The following is a 23,545-nucleotide window of genomic DNA, read 5'->3' as shown; positions in this document are numbered from 1 at the left end:
CTGCCTTGACCTCCTGAGTCCCTGAGCATGTGCCCCTGTGCCCAGCGTGTTTAGCATTTTGTACTTAGCATAATATGTTTGAGGGTTACCCATGTTGTTGTATGTATCAGGAACACTTTCTTTTTTAACTATTTGTTTTTTGTTGTAGATAGACACAATACCTTTATTTTATTTATTTATATGTGGTGCTGAGGATGGAAATAAGTGTTCTACCACTGAGCCAAAACTCCAGCCCAGAAACCAGTTCTTTTTATTGCTCAATAATATTCTGTTGTGTGATGGGTTCCATTTTGCTTATTCATCAGTCGATGGACAGTCAGGTTGTTTCACTTTTTGGCTAAATTTAAATTTTTTTTTCATTTATATTTTTGTGGTACTGGAATCAAACCCAGGGCTTTCACATGCTTAGCATGTGCTTTATCACAGAGTTGCACCCCCACCCCTAAGTTTTTAATTTTAATGAGGTATAATTTACTGATTTGTTTCTTCTGTCACCATGCTTTTGATGTGAAGTCTAAGAAACTGTTGTCTAATCCAGGGTCATGAAGATTCACTCCTGTTTACTTCTAACAGTTACAATTTTAACTGATACCTTTAGTAATCTTGAATTAGTCTTTGTGTGTGGTGTGAAGTGTGAGTCCAACTTCATTCTTTCACTTTTGGATATCTAGCACCATTTTTTAAGGACACTATTCTTTCCCCCCATTGAATGGTTTTGGCACCCTTGTCAAAAATCAAATGCAAGGATTTATATTTGAACTCTCAATTTTATTCCTTGGCACTGATACATATGTATACACTTATGCCAGTATCACACTGTCGTACTTGCTATAGTTTTGTGATAAGTTTTGAAATTGAGAAATATGAGTCCTTCAACTTTGTTCTTCAACCCAGATTAGCAAAGCACTGTAGCACATGCCCGTAGTCTCACTAACTTAGGAGGCTAAGGAAGGAGGATCACAAGTTCAAGGCCAGCTTGGCAACTTAGTGAGACCTTGTCTCAAAATAAAACATAAATAAAAAGGACTGGGAATGTGATTTGGTGGTAGAGCACCTCTGGGCTCAGATACCAGTACTAGAAATTTAAAAATAAAAAATTTTAAGTAAAAAAATTAATAGATCAAGTTGGGTACTGTGACATATACCTGTAGTACGAGGTTGGGAGGCTGAGATTGGAGGTTTGCTTGAGTCCAGGAGTTCCAAACCAACCTGGGCAAAATAGTGAGACCTCACATTGGGTGTGTGTGGGGGGGGGATTATAGGCAGCTGAAATCAGCTTTTCAGTTTTTCTAAAGAAAAGCAACCAGGATTTTTGACAGGGATTGCATTAAGTCTGTGAATCAGTTTGGAGAGTATTGGCATCTTAACAATATTAAGCCTTCCCAACCATGAACATGGAAAATCCTTTTATTTATTTACATTTTTAAATTTTTCTTTTCATGATTTTTTTATACCTTTCAGTGTATAAGTTTCAACACTTTTGTTAAGTATATTTGTTAAGTATTTTATTCATCTTCTTGCTATTGTACATAGAATTATTTTCTTAATTTTACTTTCAGATTGTCCACTGATAGTGTGTAGAGATATATATTTTGTCTGTGATGCTGGGTATCAAACCCAGAGCCTCCTATATGCTAAGCAAGTGTTGTGACGCTGAGCTATACTCCAACCCTTAATTGATTTTTTAAAATATTGACCTTGTATCCTGCAACTTTACTGAACTTATTTGTTCATTCTAATCTTTTATGTGTCTTCCTTAGGTTTTTTTGTATACGAGATCATGTCTTCTGAGAATAAAAGTAGTTTTGCTTTTTTCTTTCTTATCTGGATTCTTGTTACTTCATTTTTTGCCTGAAGGCCTTGGCTGCAGTATAACATTAAATAGAAGTGGCAGGTGCATGCATCTTTGTTTTTGTCTTCCTGATATTAGGGGGAAATAATTCAGCTTTTCACCATTAAGCAGGGTGCTGACTCTGGGTTGTTCTGAACATAGTGTGTCTCCTGGTGCACATAAATGAGTTTTCTAAGGTATATGCTAGAAATAGAAATGCTTGAGTCAGGATGTGCACTTGATCAGTTTTACACAGTGCCAGGTTGTTCTTCAAAATGGTCATGCCAAATTATATTCCCTTCTGCACTCTATGAAAGTACCTAGTGTTCTACATCTTTGCTTACACCTAGTATGTAAAAGGTTTTTTCCCTCCCCTATTCTATAGATATGAAATAGTAGTTATTCATATTTCATTGGTTACTAATGAAATCAAGCATCTTTTCACTTATCAGCCATTCAAATTTCCTCATTTGTCTAATGCCTGTTTGCATCTGTTGCTCATTTTTTAATTAGGTTACCTATTTCATATTGACTTACAGGTGATCTTTATATATCTGGATTTTGGAACTTTTGTCAGTTACATATATTGTAGATATTTCCTTCTAGTTATGACTTGTCCTTTCAGTTTCTTTATGGTATCTTTTTTTTCTTCTTTTTTGGTGGTACTAGGGATTGAACCATTGAACCCAGGGGTGCTCTACCATTCAACTATATACCCAGCCCTTTTTATTTTTTATTTTGAGACAGAATCTCACTAAATTGCTGAGCCTGGCCTCAAACTTGCAATCCTCCTGCCTCTGCCTTGCAAGTCTCTGGGATTACAGGCATGTGCCTCTGTGCCCAGCTATAGTATCTTTTAAATGAACAAATATTCTTAATTTTAATGTAGTTAGATTTATCAGTGTTATCTTGTATGGTTTGCACTTAAGCTCTTTCTTCCAATCATAGTAACACTCACCTCTAATCCAACTACTCAGGAGTTAAGGCAAGAGAATCATGAGTTCAAGGCCAGACTGGGCAATACAGCATGAGTCTTAAAAAACAACCCCCCAATGCACACCAAAGAAATTATTTCTCCCAAAGTCAGAAGACATATTTTACCATTTACTTTTAGTAACAATTTTTCAAGTTTTGGCTTTCCTATTTAAGTCCTTGATCCCCTGTAACTGATTTTTCTGTGAAATGAGGTAAGCCTCTATCATTCATTTTATTTTGTAGGATAATAACTAATTATTACTATTTATTAAAATGCTCTTGGCCTTTATATTGATTTTATATCTGGAAATCTTGCTATATTTTTACTAATTTTAAAATTTATTTGTAAATAATAAATCTCATTTAACATTATACCATTAAGTAGTATATAATACTGTAGGTTTTTGTAGCTATTCTAATTCTGGTAGAGAAAATTATTGGTGCTTGGTGTGGTGGTGCACACTTGTAATCCCAGCACCTCAGGAAGCTAAGGCAGGAGGAACCCAAATTCAAGTCCATCCTCAGCAACTCAGCAAGGCCCTAAGCAACTTAGCAAGACCTTGTCTCAAAATATGGCCCAGTGGCTAAGCACCCCTGGGGTACAACCCCTGGTACAGAAAAAAAGAAAGAAAATTGTTGAACTCAGTATAGAGGCACATGCCTATAATCCCAACTATTCTGGAGGCTAAGGCAGGAAGATCAGAAGTTGGAGGCCAGCCTGGGCAATTTAGCAAGATCCTGTCTCAAAAAAGAAAATATGTGTGTGTGTGTGTGTGTGTGTGTGTGTGTGTGTGTAATTAAATGGAGTTTTTATTGTATCTATTTAGATAATCATGGTTTTTCTTTAATCTAGTAATGTGATAAGTTCTGTTAATAGATTCTTCTCCCCTCTTGCTATTTATTTATTTATTTATTTATGTACCAGGAATTGAACCTCGGGTGCTTAGTAGCCACTGAACCATATCCCCAGCCTTTTTTTTTTAATTAATTTATTTTTCATTATCTTTTTTTTTGACAGTGATGAATTTTTTTTTAAATTTCATACATGTTATATAGGGTAATAACGTCTGTCTCATTCTACTGTCCTTCCCATCCCCACTACCCCATCCCTTCCCTCACTCCCCTCTGTATAATCCAAAGTTCCTTCATTCTTCCCTTCCCACCCCCAACAATGGATCAGCATCCTCTTATCAGAGAAAACATTTCACCTTTGGTGTTTTGGGATTGGCTTATTTTACTTAGCATGATTTTCTCCAGTTCCATCCATTTACCTGCAAATGGCAGAATTTCACTCTTATTTAAGGCTGAGTAATATTCCATTGTGTACCACATTTTCTTTTTCCACTCATCTGTTGAAGGGCATCTAGGTTGGTTCCATAGTTTTACTGTCGTGAATTGAACTGCTATAAACATCAATATGTGGCTGTGTCACTGCTGATTTTAAGTCCTTTGGGAATAAACTCAAATCGGATAGCTGGGTCAAATGGTGGTTCCATTCCAAGTTTCCTGAGGAATCCCCATACCACTTTCCACACTGGTTGCACCAATCTTCAGTCCCACCAGCAGTGTATGAGTGTATCTTTTTCCCCACATCCTCATCAACACTTGTTATTACTTGTATTCTTGATAATTGCCATTCCAAATAGGGTGAGATAAAATTTTAGAATCGTTTTGATTTGCATTTCTCTCATTGTCAAGGATGTTGAACATTTTTTCATACATTTGTTGATTGATAGTATTTCTTCTTCTGTAAAGTATCTACTCAGTTCCTTAGCCCATTTATTGATTGGGTTATGTTTTTTTGAGTTCTTTATATATCCTGGAGATTAATGCTCTATCTGATGTACATGTGGTAAAGATTTTCTTCCATTCTGTAGGCTGTCTCTTTACATAATTGATTGTTTCCTTTGCTGAGAACAATCTTTTTAGTTTGAATCCATCCCATTTATTGATTCTTTATTTAACTTCTTACACTTTAGGAGTCTTGTTAAGGAAATCAGATCCTAAACCCACAGGGTAAAGATTTGGGCCTACTTTTTCTTCTGTTAGGCACAGGGTCTCTAGTCTAATGCCTAAGTCTTTGATCCACTTCGAGTTGAGTTTCATGCAGGGTGAGAGAGAGGGGTTTGATTTCATTTTGTTACATGTGTATTTCCAGTTTTCCCAGCACCATTTATTGAACAGGCTGTCCTTTCTCCAATGAATGTTTTTGACTCCTTTGTCTAGTATGAAATAACTGTATTTATATGCGTTTGTCTCTGTGTCTTCTGTTTTGTATCATTGCTCTGTCTATCTGTTTTGGTGCCAATACTGTCCATTTTTGTTATTGTGGCTCTGTAGTATAGTTTGAGGTCTGGTATTGTGATGCCTCCTGCTTCACTCTTCTTACTAAGGCTTGCTTTGGCCGTTCTAGGTTTTTTATTTTTCCAAATGAATATCATGATTGCTTTTTCTAGTTCTATGAAGAATGTCATTGAGATTTTAATTGGAATTGCATTAAATCTGTATAACACTTTTGGTAGTATGGCCACAGAATTGTCTTTTATTTCACTGTTTCACAGAATTTTTTTTCTTTCCCAGGTTAGTTATGTCATATGATCCTATTTTCATTCATTCATTCATTTCATTTATTTATGTATTTATTTATTTGGTTCTGGGAATTGAACTCAGGAGCACTCAAACACTGAGCCACATCCCCAACCCTATTTTGTATGTTATTTAGAGACAGAGTCTCACTGAGTTGCTTAGCGCCTCACTGTTTCTAAGGATGGCTTTGAACTCAAGATCCTCTTGTCTCAGCCTCCTAAGCCGCTGGGATTACAGGCATATATCACGGCGCCTGGTTATTTTTTCTTTTCTTTTTTTTTTTTTTTTGTATCCAGGATTGAACTCAGGGGCACTTAATCACTGATTAAGCCATATCCCCAGCAATTTTTTTTTTTTTTTTTTTTGAGCAGGTTCTTAGTTGCTTAGGGTCTCGCTGAGTTGCTGAGCCTGAGGCTGGCTTTGAACTCTCAATCCTCCTACCTCAGCCTCTTGAACCACTGGGATTACAGTGTGCACCACCATGTCGGGCATTCCTAGTATTTTTATTTGCCTTTTTAAAAAATCCTGATCAATCTGGTATGGCTTGTTAATTTTATTAGTCCCCTATTAATTGACTATTTGCACTCCTTGGATTAATTGTGTTGTTCCTTTACCAGTATCTCATATCCATACTTAATTTGTTTTTCAGCCCATCCTTTTTTACAGAATTTGAAACCTGTGCCTTTCTCTCCAAGTACAACTTAAGCCATATCTGACAACTTAAAATATGTGATTTCTTTGACCAGTGGGTTATTTAAAACTGTTATTTTTTTTACATATTTGGAGATTAATTAATTACATTTTCATTACAGGTTTCTGACCTACATGTATTAATGTTGAAAACAAGATCTGTATGATATCCAGTTCTTTTTTATTTTATTTTATTGGAGGGGGCGGGTGTGGGGGATTTAGCCCAGGGGCACTTTACCACTGAGCCACATCCCCAACCCTTTCTTCTTTTTATTTTGAGACAGGGGCTCACTAAGTTGTTTCGGGCCTAAGTTGCTGAGGCTGCCCTTGAACTTGTGATCCTCCTGCCTCAGCCTTTAGAGTCACTGGGATTACAGGAGCGCACCACCGCAGTTCTTTAAAATGCATTGTATTATCGCTGAGCATGTTGTCAGTTTTAGTGAATGTTCCATATCCACATCTGACAAGAAAGCAGATTTTATAGATACTGGGTTTAGAGTTCTGTATTTTATCCTTTACATCAAGCTCATTAAGTGAATTAAATATTCTCTGAGCTTAGTCCTCTGGGGGCCAAGTTACCTGTTAGCTACTGAAAGAAGTATGCTAGTGTCTTGACTCCAGTGATAAATGCTGCTTCTTACAGTCTCTTGCTTTTCACTTTTTTTTTAATGTATATATTTTTAGTTTTTGATAGACCTTTATTTTATTTATTTATTTATTTATACAAGGTGCTGAGAATTGAACCAAGTGCCTCACACATGCTAGGCACGCGCTCACCTCTGAGCCACAGCCCCAGGCCTCACTTTACATTTTTTAAGCTATATTATTAGATGCTTATAAGTTAAGAATTTTTTTTCCCCATTTTTGTAATCGGGAGTTAAGAAATGTTTTCAATTTCCTGGTGAATGGAATCCTCTGTCAAAATTTGGGAACGCTTTTTATCTTGAGTTTTTCTCTCAGAATCTACTCTTGCATTAGTGTAGCTCTACCAGTATTCTTTTTTTTTTTTTAGAATTTACCTGGTGTACCTTTTTCTTATTTATCAACTTTCTGCGTGTCCCTGTGTTTCAGATGTGTCTCTGATCAGCACAGTATACCACGTGTCTTTCCAGGGGTCTTTCTGCTCAGCTCTCACCTCTTACTGTTTAGCCACTACTGTTCTGCTTTGCTTCCGTGAAGACACAGGGCCTCCCAGCACCCCAGTGCCTAGGTCCCAGGCAGCCAGCCTCCATGTCCCAGACAGGTTCCATCCTCTGGCCGTGTACCTTTCATGGGCCATCTCCACTCCTCTCGGAACCTCGTGGGTTACCTTTCTGCTTTTTTCATAGTGTCCTTTGAAGAATAAAAGTTTTCATTTTCAGTGAAGTTCAGTTGATCTATTTGTTTCTTTTGTTTCCTGTGCTTTTGGCGTCTTGTTTAAGAAAGCATTGCCAGATCCCCAAGGTCATGAAGATTTGTTTCTTTTCATCCAAGAGTTTGATAGTTTTCACCTTTAATTCATTTTGAGTTAATTTTTAAATATGGTATAGGTTAAAGGTACACCAATTTTTGCACATGAATGTCTAGTTTTCCCAGACAGTTTGTTGAAGAGACTGTTCTCTCCCATCCAGTCATTAATCCCTTCTTCTCAGTACTTTATTTTTTTACTGCCTTCATCGGTTGTTGTGCTTAAGTTTCTGTTTGATTCCTTAAGAGCTTCTTTGTTTTTGCTTTTAGTGTAAATAAGTCAGTCTTTGCTTGAGAGTCATTTGACTTCCTGCTTCTTGGGACTGGTGTTATTAGCCATTTCTGAAAGATTCTTAACCATGATCTCTCCAAATATTTCTTTCATTAACTTCATTCTCACCTTTTTGAACTCTTTTTTATTATCATCACTTTATGTAGTTGTAGATGGACAGAATGCCTTTATTTTGTTTATTTTTATGTGGTGCTGAGAATCAAACCCAGGCAAGCGCTTTGCCACTGAGCCCCAGCCTCAGCCCCCCATTTTTGAACTCTTTTTTTTTTTTTTTTTTTTTTTTTTTTTTTGCGGTGCTGGGGATCGAACCCAGGGCCTTGTGCATGCAAGGCAAGCACTTTACCAACTGAGCTATCTCCCCAGCCCCCATTTTTGAACTCGATAGATACATATTCTTTTTCTAACCCATGTCTCCATATATATATATATACATACATATATCCCCCCCCCGGGAATCGAGCCCAGGGGCACTTTACCACTGCTTCATCCCTAGTCCTTTTTTATTTTGAGACAGGGTCTCATTAAGTTGCTAAGGCTGGCCTTGAACTTGCAATCCTCCTGCCTCCCAAGCCACTGGGATCACGGGCATGCACTGTGGTGCCCAACAGTCTTTTTTTCATAGTACTTTCTAGTGCGTCACGTTGCTGCTTCTGGTTCTAAAGGCACCCACGTGCGGTCTTCAGGTAGTTTCTGCAGCCTAGGCCCCGGTTCTGCAGATGGCCCAGTGTGTCTCTGCTCTGGTCGCAGAGCTCCCGTCTGCCTCCCTCCATCGTCGTGTCATCCATCCCTCTTTGGAGCACCTCTGTCTCCACTTCGAACCTCTCTTCTGTGTAGCTGAATATCACAATTTTCATCTGTTTCCTGGCAACAGTTCTCTGGTAGATGTTCCTGTGCTGTGGTGGTTCCTGTGACGTCTTGCTTCCCTCCTCCGTCGGTTCCTTTTCAGTACAAACTTCACGAGGCACATTCTTCCTCAGTGTGTCCTACAAGTAGATCGTGTGGGAGAGGAACCAGGACACATGCCAGGCTGGCAGGGTGGTGCTGCCCAGCAAAGTCACATACCACGCATGGCTCACCCTCTTCCTTGGTGCCACTTATTTTGGAAAACTCAAACCTGCCACCTTCACTGAGCCCTACCACAGCCGTCGCGGCATGCAGCGGCCCTCCTCTCTTATCACACTTGAGCTCTGGGGAGACAGTTTGCATTTTGACTTCTCGTGTACTTTGCTTTTCAGGCTTTCTGGCAGGGTGAGGGAATAATATTGTCTTTATGCTGTGACTTTAAAACTAGAAGTCACTGTAAAAAATCAGCGTAATACTCTGGAGCTGAACACTTCATGGTTAGGATGTTTATTTTTGAAACTCTTTGGTTGGATTCTATTTGCTTATGTTTTGCTGAAAAGACTTTCATATTTATGTTAATAATCAAAGTGCTCTGTTCTTGGCATGTCAGTCTGCTCACAGGGTTCCTGAAGTAAGTTGTATCTTTCCTGTCGGCCTGTATATGTAAGATAGGGATTGTCTGTTCCTTGAAGGTTATGTAAAAACCTCGCCTGATAGGGCTGTCCCTTCTGAGGAATCCCACCACCCGGACTGGCACTGACTGCCTTTATCCATCATTTGAATACTGACCCTGACACTGGAGATAGAAAAGCAAGTTTCTTTTGGGGGGAAGATGTTTAACTTCTGTTTCAACTTAAAAAAAAAAAAAAGTTACTTAGTGGTCTGGGACTGAGGCTGGAGGATTGCAAGGTGGAGGCCAGCCTGAGCAAATTAGCAAGACGCTGTCTCAAAATAAAAAGGGGCTGGGGATGTAGTTCAGTAGTCAAGCACTTGCCTAGCAAGTACAAAGCCCTGAGTTCAGTTTCCAAGTACTGAAGGAAAAAAGTCAAATTTTTTAGTAGTTCTTTGAGTCCTTGACGGAAATTTATATTTTCCTGAAAATTTTTCCATTTAAGCTTCATTTCCTTATTTATTGCCATAAAATATCCTTAGGAGATAGGAAATAGGGTTCACTTTATCTTTATTATTTGCATTTTTCTCAAAATGTATTAATGTATAAATAAAATGAAGACCCAAAGCCATCCCCAAATGCCAATTTATATGTGTGGTCCCACTCCACCAGCATCCCTGTGCTCTGCTAAGTTGGCTTTTCCCCTTTCTCCCTCAGTCTTAGGAAAAGTCCTCAGTGCTGTGGGCAGCGCCCAGCTACTGATGTCCCAGAAATTCCAGCAGTTCCGGGGCCTCTGTGAGCAGAACTTGGTGAGTGTGACTCTTGTCCCTTCACACAGCCTCTCTAACCTTCATGGCATAGAGAAGGTCCTGCTTCCTGCAGGCACTGGCAAGGTGGTGGCAGTGCATGCCAGTGCCTGGCACAGCACAGAACCAGGAGTGGCACTCCTGAAAGGGCATTGACCACAACGTAGAAACAGCCACGTGAGCAGGAGCGTCAGTTCGCACTGACTGACTGCTGTGTAGTCCATTCTGTGCCCAAGATGGCACGCCAGGTAAGAACTGAAGAAGCACCACCAGAAGGGAGAGGTCTCCTTCTCCCTCCTGGCCACCTGTCAGAGTCTCTCAGTGAACCAAGCAGGGGGAGAACTTCTCGGGTGGGGCTTGTGGGGAGTGTTTGTCTGCAGGACCTGTAGGCACCTGAGGGTTGCGTTATCATGGAACAGAATGATGGGAGGGAGACTACATGGATCCCGTGATCAACCCACCTGGATTGAGTCCAGCGTCCCCCCACTTCACTGGCAGAGCCTGGCCAAGAGTGTTTCTTTGCTGTAAAATGAGAACCGCTGGGTGTGCTGGCACCCATGAGGATATGAGTGCCTTCCTCGCCATGACCCTGTAGTGGTGGCGCCGGCCTTGGACCCCAAGCATGGGCCCATTCTTGTAATTAAACTGCTTCCTCCTTCTGCGGGCCCACCCTGCCTTTGGGACTGACACCAGCCAGAAGCTGGCTCCATTTACTCACCCAGATACTAATGCAGACACTGGGAACCCAGGAGCCGGACTAGGCTCCCAGAGCCCCTCTAGGACTGGCAGGGCCAGAGGACCGTGTGTGGGTAGGAGGACAAGCTTCTGCCTTGCCCACCCCTGATCACTGTCTGCCCCACAGAACCCTGATGCCAACCCACGTCCAACAGCCCAGGACCTGGCAGGGTTCTGGGACCTGCTACAGCTGTCCATCGAGGACATCAGCATGAAGTTTGATGAACTCTACCACCTCAAGGCCAACAGCTGGCAGCTGGTGGAGACCCCCGAGAAGAGGAAGGTGAGCATGGAGCAGTGCGGAGGGGAAGTCCAGGGACAAATTCCTGGTCGGCAATAACGCTGCCCACATCGGTCAGTGCTGCTTGGCTCCCTTCTCCGTGTGTCGTCTTGAGCTGGGGCTCACGTCCATCACTGCCGGGGTCCATGCTTGGCACTTGTCCAGCCTGCTGCTCGCTCTGTGTAGTCGAGGCTGCCCCCTGAAGCATGCCATCCTGCCCTGCATGTTCAGGAAAGGGGAGTCCTGGGAGGGGCATGCCCACGCCACAGCACTGGAGACGTGGCTGTTGGAACTTTGCAATCAGCAAAACAGTCCCTTCTCCTGGGGCCTTGCTCCCTGGTGTACTGGGGTCTGGACCCTGTTCCCCCTCCTTGTGGCAACCAGCCTCTTGAGGCTCGGGCTGCCTTCTGTAAATCAGTGGAACCTACTCTGTTGGACTGTGGCCCCTGTAAGTTCGGATCCCCTAGGACAGCATGCAGAATGTGACTGGGGAGTCAGTCCTGTCTGACTGGAGGACTCAGGCTGATTCCTGACTGAGTTTCAGGCTCCCAGTGGCTCAGAGCAGGGTGGGAACAGGTGACCTGTCCGTCCTCTCCTGCTAGAACATTCTAGGATTCTGGCTTGCTTTTTGCTCCTGTGCCTTGTGCTACTCCCACTATCATCGCTTCTTGTGGCTTCCTGATTCCAGATGTGTGTTGCCTGTGCCCAGTGCAGGGAGGCAGGGTGGGAGATCCAGCTGCAGCATTTAGTTGGGGGTAGTGCCACACAAAATGTGGCACCTTTATTTTATTTTTGTTCCTTCCTCACTGTCTTACTAAAGGAAGAGAAGAAACCACCCCCTCCGGTCCCAAAGAAGCCAGCCAAATCCAAGCCGGCAGTGAGCCGCGACAAGGCCTCAGACGCAGGGGACAAGCAGCGTCAGGAGGCCCGCAAGAGACTTCTGGCAGCCAAGCGGGCAGCTTCTGTGCGGCAGAACTCGGCCACAGAGAGCGCAGACAGCATCGAAATTTATGTCCCTGAGGCCCAGACCAGGCTCTGAGACCATGAAGGAAGAAGGAAGGAAACAATTTTAAAGTGTTTAAAAAACACAAAAAAATCTTAATGAGAATGAAACAAAATTTTCTCAACCTTTAGTATGGTTACTCTCTTTAGAGACCCTGAGCCAACTTTCAAATTGACGCATACAAGGGCTCACGATTTGGCTTTTTTGGGTCCCTCCCAGCTTTAGGTTATGAAGACTTCACACAAAAAAATTCAACAAAACTAAAAAACTCTTTTTTCCCTCTTGCTGGCCGTGGTGGACTAGATAGTGGACTCGGCAACTCCCGGCCCAGCCTCAGACTGCGGTCTTTTTACTGTTCTATCAATGAGAACTTACACTAGCTTGTTTACAAGACGACGACAGTCCAAGGGCAGCCTTGGGCACCTGCCATGTCCCTCCTTTTCCCGGCTACCCCCGCGCTGACCTTGGATTTTTCATTCTTACATTTTTCTTTTCCCTTCAGAGCTCACACAGGGGTCACCACCATGGCCAGCGGCTCTGCGTCTCAGCCTCTGGGGTCGATCAGGGCCCAGAGAGCAGAGAGCCGCGCTCCCCCCACCAAGTGCTCACACACAGTCTCGCACAGGCACGCACCGCGGAGGCCGCCCCCTGCTGCCCCCAGGCGACGTCAGACAGGACTTGCCTCTGAGCAGAGGAGGAATGTGCTGGTCTTTGGGGGAAGTGAGGTGAAGCCACGGTTCCCGCATTCCAGACTCCAGCCTTCTCTCCAGCCCCTTCTTCCTTCAGCAAAAGAAAATTTAGGACTCAGAGTGGCTTCCAGGGGTTGTCTGTCCTTGGCCGCGCCTGGTCCAGTGCCCACGGGCAGGTGGCGGTGTCTGTACGTATGTGTACATATGCACATAGACCCTAGAGTGTATATTTAACAACGCCCTCTGCTCACCTGCCACCAGCGCCACCACCGGCTCTTGGGGCACCTGGCAGGAGGCGGGTGTGTGAATAGCATATATTTTTACATGTACTATATCTAGGTGTGTGTACAAGTGTGTGTAAAAATATATACCTTGTGTGTAAGCAGCCCTCTTTTTGTTTTTGTTTTTGTTTTTGTCCCTCCCGCCCACCCCTGCCAACCCAGCCTCTGAGTTTTCCGTTCCGTTCTGTTTTTTTACCCCATTCTCCTCTCTCCCCTGCCCCATCCCTTCTCCCGGGTGTCAGGAGCCCTGAGCTGCAGAGGCCCGGGCCAACAGGGCGGGGTGGGGCGGGCCAGGCAAGGGCAGCAGGGCACTCAGGACGCCAGGGGCCGCTCGGTACTGGACATACAACTCCAGGGCATTGGAGACGTCCTGCGCGTGCTGCAGGGGGTCCCCCCTGGATGAACCAAGGGCCTGCTCTGGGGCCCCAATCCAGCTTGGCCGCCGTCTGTGACCTTGGGCAAGTCACTTGACCTCTGTGTGCCTCAACTTCCTCCTCTGTAAAATGGGGACAGTCCCTGCCCCTCCCTACCTCACAGGCATGTTGTGAGAATAAATGAGGTAACGTGTACCACAGGCTCATGGTGTTATTGCAGCGCGTGGGTCAGGCCGGGGAGAGGAGGGTGGCAGTGGACGCCCCCAGGAAACCAGATGGGCCGACTTGAGTGCAAACCCCAGTTCCAGCTGTCACGCACCAGCTCTGTGATCCTGGGTGAGAGAGCGAAGCTCACGTCTTGTCTGGAAGGCGTGTGTGCAGCATGTGCCCCGCCAGCCTCCTGTGAGGAGAAGGGGCTTCGTCAGAAGCTGCTCTATAGAGCCGGGACGGGCTCTTCTCGGATCTGGACTCTGCACATGTTCCAGGACAGGCTGCTCAGTGCCCCACTGCTGCTTCCGCCTAGACAGCACATGCACCAGGCACACTTGCCAAGCTCAGGGACAGAGCTGGGGTGCTCGCTGACCAGTGACCAGGTAGTCCAGCGTGGCCTCCCCTGCCTGCACTCACCTTTGAATGGTGCAGGGCTGTGCAGGCTGCACTGGCTCACCGGGCAGGAGAGACCTCAACAGTGTGGCGTGGGTGAGTTCAAATCTACCACAGAAAAGGAGATGCAGCCGAGAAAGGCTGTGGGAAGCAGAGCAGCCCAAGCCTAGGCTGGGCAGGAACATTCTGGTCCCCACCAGTGGGTACTGAGCAGCTTTGGGGGTAAGAAAATGCCTTCCAGGCAAAAGGCATGGTAGGTACCAACCCCAGGAGATAGGAACGTGCCTTTTAGAAGGCCCCGGCCAGGCTCTGGAGCCACAGTCACTGTTTCCTCTCGGACCAGCCTAGGCAGGCCGCCAGTGATCTCAGGTCCAGGGATGCACTGATCTCCCTTTCCCACGAGCTGTGTCCAGGCCGCCTAGCCGTCACAGCCAACCTGTGAACCCACCCAACCCTGTGGCCAGGCCCCTGTGCTCAGAGCAGCTTGGCCTCATTCCTGGATCCTGGTAGGTATGTCTGGCATGATGGCTGAGTGTCAGTGACCATGGAGTCTCTGATTAAACCCTGGGGCTTCCCAGACCCACCCCTGCCCTGAGACCCAGCCGGGCGACCTAAAGGTGAGCAAAGAAGGTCCCAGCAGCCAGCACTGAGCCACCTGTGCAAAGGTGAGTGAAGGCAGGGATGGGTCAAACGTGGCTTCAAGGCCACCAGCAGCTAGCAGTCCATCCCTACCCAATGGGCCTGGAGGGCCTGGGGTGGCCCTTATCTCTTCAGAGCCTGGGGGCAGGACCCTGCTCTGGATCAGAAGCACCAACCGGTGAGGAGTAGCATGCAGAACCTGGGCCTCTACTCCTGGCCCTCCTGGCACAGTGGCACCAAAATATGCTGTGCAACTCCTAACAATGAAGACATTTCACACCTGGACATAGTGCCATTATCACCCTCAAATTTAACAATGAATGTTCCAGGCAGGACCTCCCTTACCCAGGAGAGCAGTCAAAGCCCAGGTACTAATATTACCTAAGGTGCCAAGCGCCAGGTGCCCAGGTAATGTTCTTTAGGGCTTTTCCCTGTCCATTAAGGGTCCAGTGAAGGTTCACTCGTTTTGGTTACCATGTTTCTCTCGTCTCTGAATCAAAAAGTTTCCCTGTCTTTCTTTTTGTTTTCTGTTAATTATATTTTAAAGTATCCAAGCGTCTTATAAAATGTTACAAATTTGAGTTTATTATTTTTTCTCTAGATTCAGGGTAAACAGTTTTGACAAGATTATGACTTAGATCAGGAACAGGTGTCACTTTAGAAATGGTGTAGAGCAGCTTCCCAGGGAATCTGGGATAGAGTCCTTGGCTTCCGTGTTTCCAAAGCCCAGTCTCTACCAGGACAGAGCAGAGCCGGGGCAGAGGCAGGAAGCACCCCTGGAGGCTACAGGATGACCAGGGAAGAGGCCCTGGGGAACAGGACACCATAAGCCACCCATGAGTCCCCAGAACTCCCACACAGGGCTGCGCATCTGAGAGCAAGGAGACCAGGTTTCCTTTCTTGAACCCCAAGCTCCCCTGGATTGCAAGTCCCCGGAGTCTCGCAGCATTCTCATCCATGGTAGAGAAAGCAGAAGGGACCGTTGCTGCCAGGATCAGCACTGGGCTCAGGGACCTTAAGAGAAGAACAGCAGGACAAAGTCCTTGCCACCAGCCATGCAGGGCCTGTGTGGGTAAATGCTGTCGGACTCAGTCGGAGCAGGTTTCACCAGCAGTGGAACGGGGCTCACAGCAAACCCCAAATGCGGCTCCTGCCCATTTGTATCTGCCCAGGGGAGAAAACCCAGCCTCCTCCCCTCAGCCTTGGAGGCACTGCCACCTACCCACCTGCCCTGCCAGGGAGAGTGGCCCCGCCTTTGTCCTCCGGCCACCCGGGCCTCACACACTCAGTGTTCACTCTTCCCCACTCTCAGGTCAGGTGGCACATCTCAGGGAAACCCTCCCCAGCACCTGGCCCAGGCCAGATGGGTGCCAACCCCCTGCTCCACTCCTGAAGCCTGAGAGTCTCGTTTCTTTTTTGCTGTCACCACTGTGAGGACATTTATACCTGTCTCCATGCAGGAAATGGTGGGCTCCCTGGAACAGAGTTTTTTTGTTTTTGTTTTTTGCAGTGCTGGGGATTGAACCCAGGGCCTTGTGCTTGCGAGGCGAGCACTCTACCAACTGAGCCATATCCCCAGCCCTGTCTCTGGGCCTTGCACAGAGTAGGGCCTGATGAACTATTTCTTAAACGAATGACTTTGGGACAGGTATTTGCAAGGAAGGTCACCTTTGAGCTGGGCTTTGAGGGAGGAGCAGTTTTCCAAGCTGTGGCACCGAAGGGCCCAGGGGACACAGAGGCAAAGCTCAGGCCCTGCTGCTGCTCAGGGAGCAGGCCATGCTGGGCAGGACTTGAATGCGAGGGCAAAAGTCAGCTTTAAATGGGGGACATTTCCTGCCACAGAATCCCACTTTCCATGAAACGGGGGCCCCAGCCTCAGTAAAGCCCTTGTACTCTCAGCCCAACCAGCACTAGGATTTGTCTCCCAAAAAATGTGTCAGCAGAAATTAGGCCTAGTGAAGCCCACACCAAGAGGGGACATGGGCCGTTGGGGACACAGCTGCCTTCTGGCTAGACTGACAGCTCCCACATCTAATTCTACAACCTGTGTCTTCTGGTCACACATCTCACTCGGCTTCTCCACTTGGATGACTAACAAGTGATTTCAAAAATTAACACCAACTAATAAAACTAGGAGAAATCGAGGAGTTAGAAAATCTCTATTCTGAAGCCATCATGGTCATAACTGAATCACCAGGGATGTTAAAAGTTAAAATGGTTCAAGGCTGGGGTGTGGCTCAGTGGTGGAGCACTTGCCCAGCACCAAAAATAAAAAGAATGGGTGAAAGTTTGATGAAAAGTAGAATATTTATAGTCTCAAAATAACATCCAGCAAATTATTTGCTCATGAATATGCTAATTACCAAGGGGGTTAGTAGTAACTTTCTATAGGCAGACACTACCTGAACAAGGTGGTCAAAGTCAGTATCACTTGCCCGCGCAGCGGTGCACGCCTGCAATCCCAGCTACTCGGGAGGTTGAGGCAGGAGGATCCCAAGTTCAAGGCCAGTCTCAGCAACTTAGCAAGACCCTGTCTCTAGATAGAAACTGAAAAGGACCACTGGGGACCCTCAGCTACCTGCTAGCTAGACAGACAACTACTACATTTAAATCAACAACCTGAATATATAACTCACGGTAGGATGCCTCCATACTAAAGTGCAATAGTACTGAAACCAAGTTACTATCACCTGTAATGAGGACAACAGATACCACAAGTCTCCTGACCCGCAGCACACACCCCTGAAGGGTGCCACACACTGCAGTTGTACTGCTGTCAAAAATATAAAATCAGGAGCCGGGTGCACACCTGAGGTCCCAGCTACTCCGGAGGATCTCTTGAGCCCAGGAGTTAGAGACCGTGTCCCCTCAAAAAAACCAAAACAAAAACACCCTAAAGCTAATCAAGTGAGCATAAATTAACTGGCCTGGGCTCTCCAAAAATGTGTCATGAAAGAGAAAGAAAAGCTAAGAAACATTTCCAGACCAAGAGACTAAAGACATCTTGACAGTGGAAAAGCAATTGACAAACCTCATATATCCATTCGTGATAAGAACACCCAGAAAAGTAGGAATGGAACAGAATTTCCTCAAGCTATAGAGGACACCAACAGAAAACTCCAGAGCAGTCATCATACTGGTCAAAGTCTGAAGGCTTCCCCTTAAGATCAGGAGCAGGGCACAGATGGCCTCTTCACCACTTCTACTCAGTGCTATACTGGAGGTTCTGGTCAGGGCAATTAGGCAAGGAAATAATTAATATTAAAAATTAGAATTAATATGCATAGACAAATAAAAGGCATCCAGATTGGAAATTAAGAAGTAAAACTATCTCTATTTGTAGATAACATATTTTTCATATAGGAAACCCGAGGAGCCTGGGGTGGTGGTGCATGCCTGTAACTCCCAGCGACTCTGGAGGCTAAGGCAGATGGATCTTGAGTTCAAAGTCAGCCTCAGCGATGGTGAGGCCCTAAGCAACTCAGCGAGACCCTGTCTCTAAATAAAATACAAAATAGGGCTGGGGATGTGGCTCACTGGTTGAGTGCTCCTGAGTTCAATCCCTGGTACCAAAAGATAAAAAGAAAACCCTTAGGTATCTATTTAGATGATAAATGACTTCAGCAAGGTTACTAGATACACCACCAGTATGCAAAAGCCAAGTGTATCTCTGTGTACTACTGTGATATGGAAAAAAGAAATGTTCCTTGCACACAGCTCCTGAAGCTCTTCAGAATCCCTAGTCACTTGCCTGTATTCTAAGGAGATGGGGGTGATAGGGAGCTTCAGGGCAGGAACTAGGCCCCGAACCACACCAATGCAATTACAGGGTTGGCACTCAGCTCCACTCCTCCACCTCTTGGTCAGTGGTCAGTGGCTTCATCAGCCACACCTCTGCAACGAAGCCTCCACGAAGACCTGGCAGGATCTGTTTGGCTCCTGGAGGTGGCAAGCTGGAGAGCGCTGGGGGCTCGGCACAGCTGTCTCCTCCACTTGGCTGTCCTGAGCCTGTTCTTTAAGATGACCTGTAATAGCGAGTAGTCTGCGTTCCGGAATTCCGAGAGCTTGTGAGCTGCTCTAGCAAGTTACTAAATCTGGGGAAGGGTTGTGGGAACCCCTGATGAAAGCCACCTTGGAGAGAGGAGTGGGGAAATTGGGATCCTAGTCCTTGTGACTAGTGTCTGATGTAAGGGCAGTCTTATGGGACCGAGGCCCTAACCCTGTGGCGTCTGAGGCTAACTCCAGTTACTGTCAGAATTGAATGGAACTGTAGGACACCCAGTTGAGCCAAACCCTAGAGAGTTGAAGAATTGGTTGGTGTGAGGGCAAAACCCTCATGTTTGGTGTAAGAAGTATCATAAATAAACACAGATCAACTACCAATGAATATTCTGAAAAGGAAATTAAGAAAACAATTCCAGAAATAATAGCATCAAAAGAACAAAATACTTAGGAATAAATTTAACAAGGAACTTGCACATTTTAAAAGATACAGTTAAATGGAGAGGCATCCCATGCCCCACTCCCCGAAAGGATCTTCCTGCGGAGCAATCCTAGCACACTTTTCTGCAGAAATTGATGACCTGATCCAAAATTTGTATGGAAATGCAAAGTGTCCTGAATAGCTAAAACAATCTTGAAAAGGAAGAATAAAGTCAGATGACATACTTCACAATTTCAAAACCCACTACAAAACTAAACAAGATTATGCAACACTGGCAAGGATAGACACACATATCAGTGAATGAGAACTCAGAGTCCAAAAGTAAACCCTACAGTCAAGACAACTGACAGTGCCAGACATGCAGTGGAGAAAGAAATCTCAGCAAATGGTGCTGGGACCAGCCGCAGTGGCTCACGCCTGTGATCCAAGCTGCTCCGGAGGCTGAGACAGGAGGGTCGCAGGTTCAAAGCCAGTCTCAGCATTCAGCGGGACCCTGCCTTAAATAAAAAACTAAAAGGACTGGGATGTAGCTCCGTGGTAAAGTGCCCCTGGGTTCAATCCCCAGGACCCAAAACAAACAAACATAAACAAATGATGGGGCTGGGGTTGTGGCTCCGTGGTAGAGCGCTTGCCTAGCATATGTGAGGCACTGAGTTGGATTCTCAACACCACATACACAAAATAAATAAAAAGTCATTTAAAAATGTGCTATAAAAACTGGATAGTCAGGGGCTGGGGTTGTGGCTCCGTGGTAGAGCACATGCCTAGCATGTGTGAGGCACTGGGTTCAATTCTCAGCACCACATAAATATAAATAAATAAAATAAAGGTCCATTGACAACTAAAAAAAAATTAAAAAAAAAAAAAAAACTGGATAGTCAAATGCAAAAGAAGAAAATTGGTTTGGGCTGGTGGCACACACCAGTGACCCCAGCAGCTCAGAATGGGGAGGCAGGAGGAGTGCAAGTTTAAGGCCAGTCTCAGCAACTTAGTGAGACCCTGTCTCAAAATAAAAATAGAAAAGGACTGGGGATGTGATTCAGGGGTAAAGGGCCCCTGGGTTCAGTCCTCAGTCCAAAAGAGGAAAAGGAAAAAGAAGAGGAGGAAGAGGAAATAGGGAAATAGGATCTTCATCTTAGAAATGTATGGAATTAATTTGAAGTAAACTAAAGGCCTCAATTCAACAACTGAAACTCTTGGGAGAAAATATAGGTGTAAATGTTCATTACCTTGGATTAGACAATGGGTTTGTTTTTGTTTTTTGGCATTGGGGATTGAACCCAGGGGCACTTAACCACTAAGCCACATCCCAACCCTTTTTTAAATTTTTTGAGACAGGGTCTCACTAAGTTGCTTAGGACCTCGCTAAATTGCTGAGGCTGGCCTTGGGCTTGCAATCCTCCTGCCTCAGCCTCCTGAGCCACTGAGTGGTGGTGGTGTTTTGTGGTGCTGGGGATTGAACCCAGGGCCTCACATATGCCAGGCAAGCACTCTACCACAGAGTTACATCCTCACAAAGAGCTGGGATTACAGGCATGTGCCAAAGCGATAATTTCTTAGACATGGCACACAAGACATAAACACCCTGCCCGTAATCCCAGGTACTTGGGAAGCTAACACAAGAGGCTCACGAGTTTGAGGCCAGCCTCGGTCACTTAATGAGATGCTGTCTCAAAAAAAAAAAAAAAAAAAAAGGTACAAGAGGGTCTATGGGCGGTCTCTAGGTTATTGGAAGCAGACCCCTGAAGGGAATTATAGGATCTGGGCCTCTTGCTTGTCCCTGGCTCATAATGTAGGTAGGTCTGCTCCAGCACATGCTCCCAGAATTTGTGCTGCCAACTGATCCTGAACTGGAACTTCCAAAATTATGAGCCAAAATAAACCTTTTCCTTGTATAAATTGATTATCTCAGGTATTTGTTTCAGTAACAGAAAGCAGACTAACACACCTAGCAAATCCTGAAAACGTGAAAACAGATAGCAATACATAAGCTTGTATGCAAATGTTCATAACAGCGTTATTCATGAGGGGCAAAAAGTAGAAACAAACAGACACATGTCCATTAACTGGTGAGTGCATTCAAAGATGTATTTCTAACTGGGTTTAGTGGGACACACCTGTAGGCCTGGGCAAGAAGATCACTTGAACCAAGGAGTTCAAGGCCAGACTGGACAGATATTTGTACTCCCATGTTTATAGCAGCATTATTCCTCCATTTATTGTGTGTGCACATGTGTGCGCACGCAAATTTGTGTGTGTGTGTGTGTGTGTGTTGGTTGGTTGGTTGCTTGGAATCAAACCAGGGGCCTCCCGAATACTAAGCAGCTGTAGCAGCATTATTCAGAAAAACCACAAAGTAATTATCCATTAGCAGAATGAATGCAGAAACAAAATGTAGCATGAAACAGGATAGCCTTACATACAATTCAGCATCAAAAAGGAAGGACAATCTTGCGGACATTATGCTAAGAAAAATAAGCCAGTCACAAAGGGACAGATACTATTTGATTGCACTTATATGAGGTTCCTAGAGTGGTCAGATTCATAGAAACAAAGTTGAGCGGTGTTACCAAAGCTCAGGGAAGGGGGCACAGGCAGCCTAACGGACACCGAGTCCCGGGCCGGCACCCGCGGTGCTGATGGCTGCGCTACAAAGTGAGCGGACTCAATGCCACAAAAGGTCCACTTGAAGTGGCTACAATGGCAAGTTTTATGTAGTCTTACCACACACGTGCACACAAAACAAAGAACCCAGGGAGATGAAAGAAGCAACGCGAGATCTTGGATGGGATCCTTGCTTAGAACAAATTTCTATAAAAGACAAAGTGGAATAATTAGCACAACTGGAATATGAATTGTAAATTAGGTAGTTGAGTCAATGTGAATTTTTTTTATTTTTGTAATTGTAGTATCAATATGTAAGACAATATTCTTTTTTAGGAGATACTGAAATATTTAGTTGTAAAAGGACATGCTGTATGCTGTTTATTTTCAAAAGGTTGGGATAGAGATAAATAAGTAAATAAATAAATAAATATAAATATAAATAAATATATATATATATATATATATATATATATATGGAGAGAGAGAGAAGAATAAAGTCAAATGTTAACTGGAGAACCTAGATGAAGGTATACAGGAGTGCTTTATACAATTCTTGTAACTTTATTGTAAGCCTAAACTTTAAAAAGTTTTTAAAATTAATATGTCCAGTAGGGCGTGGTGGCACACGCCTCCGGCTGAGTCAGGAGGATCGCGAGTTCAAAACCAGCCTCCCCAAAAGCGAGGCGCTAAGCAACTCGGCGAGACCCTGTCTCTAAATAAAATACAAAATAGGGCTGGGGAGGTGGCGCAGTGGCCAGTGCCGCGGAGCTCAATCCCCAGTACCCACCCCGCAAGAAATCAGTATGTCCAAAATGAATCGCTCCCCAAACCTGCTCCACCCACGTCTGCCCCACCCGCATCTAAGAAACAGCAGCTCTATCTTTCCGTTGTTCAGACCGAAAACCTTGGAGCCAACCTAGATTTTTTCCCTTTCACACCCATCCCGATCCACCCGCAAATCCTATTGGCTGCACCAACCGAAACATGCCCGGACGCCCACCCTTCCCGCCGCACCAGTCTAGGGAACAGCTCCTGGCTCCTCGCCCAGCTCCGCCGGGACCCCTGGGTCCGTTCAGCGCAGGCTGCAGGGAGGCTGGCTGCAGACCCGAGCAGGTCCTTCTCGCCCTGCTCAGAGCCCCGCAGCCCGCGTGGCGCGCCACGAAGCACGGAGAGTTCCCTGCTGCTTCTCAGACCCTCCCGCCACTCCTGGACCCTGAGCCCAGGGAGCCCCGCTGGGGCTCACTTCCCGGGAGGTTGCCCGGTCACTGCACCACACACCCAACTCGCTCTCCCTCATCTGCGTTTCTCTCCACCAGGCTCTTTGTCCTCAGTCCTAGACGCTTGGAGCTAAGTGCTCCTGGCATCCTCCTCCACCAACAGTGCTCCTGGGCGAGTCGCTTCTGCGCACCCAGCTTCCCCAGGACCTTGCCCGGCGGGTAGCAGGCGTCCCTTCTGCCGGCCCCTCGCGTGGGGATGACTGGTCCCCTGCGATACGACACTCAAGTTGTCCGGCTCAGCCTCCGACTGGAGAAAGGCCATACCTGGCCTGCTGGAAGCCGGGCTTCCCCCGGGACTCGCGCCGGATAGCGGGGCCTTTGGGGGGAAACACGGTGGAGTCTGAGAACCGGGGACCCCGGAGGCTCTGCCGCGCCTGCCTGCCTGGCACCCCAACTCTGCCTCCTCGCCTTCATCACCTGCCCTCCCCGTGCCCGGGAAGGGCCTTATCGCGCTCTGGGGACAGGGGCGGCGATGAGGGGGGCCACCCGGCTCGCCCCCCGAGTCTGCACGTGAAGGCCAAATAAGGCCGGGGG

General features: G+C 45.7%; 1 protein-coding gene across 8 annotated transcripts in view; it reads left to right on the top strand.

The window, feature by feature from the left end:
- The window catches only part of Dlgap4 (DLG associated protein 4), a 175,764-nt gene extending 162,133 nt beyond the window's left edge, over nt 1-13,631 (top strand). For 7 of the 8 annotated variants that reach the window (XM_047538760.1, XM_047538756.1, XM_047538759.1 and 4 more), the window contains 3 exons: nt 9,991-10,082; nt 10,942-11,097; nt 11,915-13,631. In XM_047538760.1, the coding sequence (XP_047394716.1) occupies nt 9,991-10,082; nt 10,942-11,097; nt 11,915-12,133 (467 nt within the window). In that variant the 3' untranslated portion in view covers nt 12,134-13,631. Of the gene's footprint in view, nt 1-9,990; nt 10,083-10,941; nt 11,169-11,914 lie in introns of all 8 variants that reach the window. The other variant, XM_047538761.1, reaches the window with a different exon arrangement.
- Nucleotides 13,632-23,545: the final 9,914 nt, after the last annotated feature.

This window comes from Sciurus carolinensis, chromosome 2 (assembly GCF_902686445.1).
Source record: "Sciurus carolinensis chromosome 2, mSciCar1.2, whole genome shotgun sequence".
NCBI lineage: Eukaryota > Metazoa > Chordata > Mammalia > Rodentia > Sciuridae > Sciurus > Sciurus carolinensis.
Note: the sequence above shows the minus strand (reverse complement) of the source record. Positions and strands in the feature narration are given on the sequence as shown.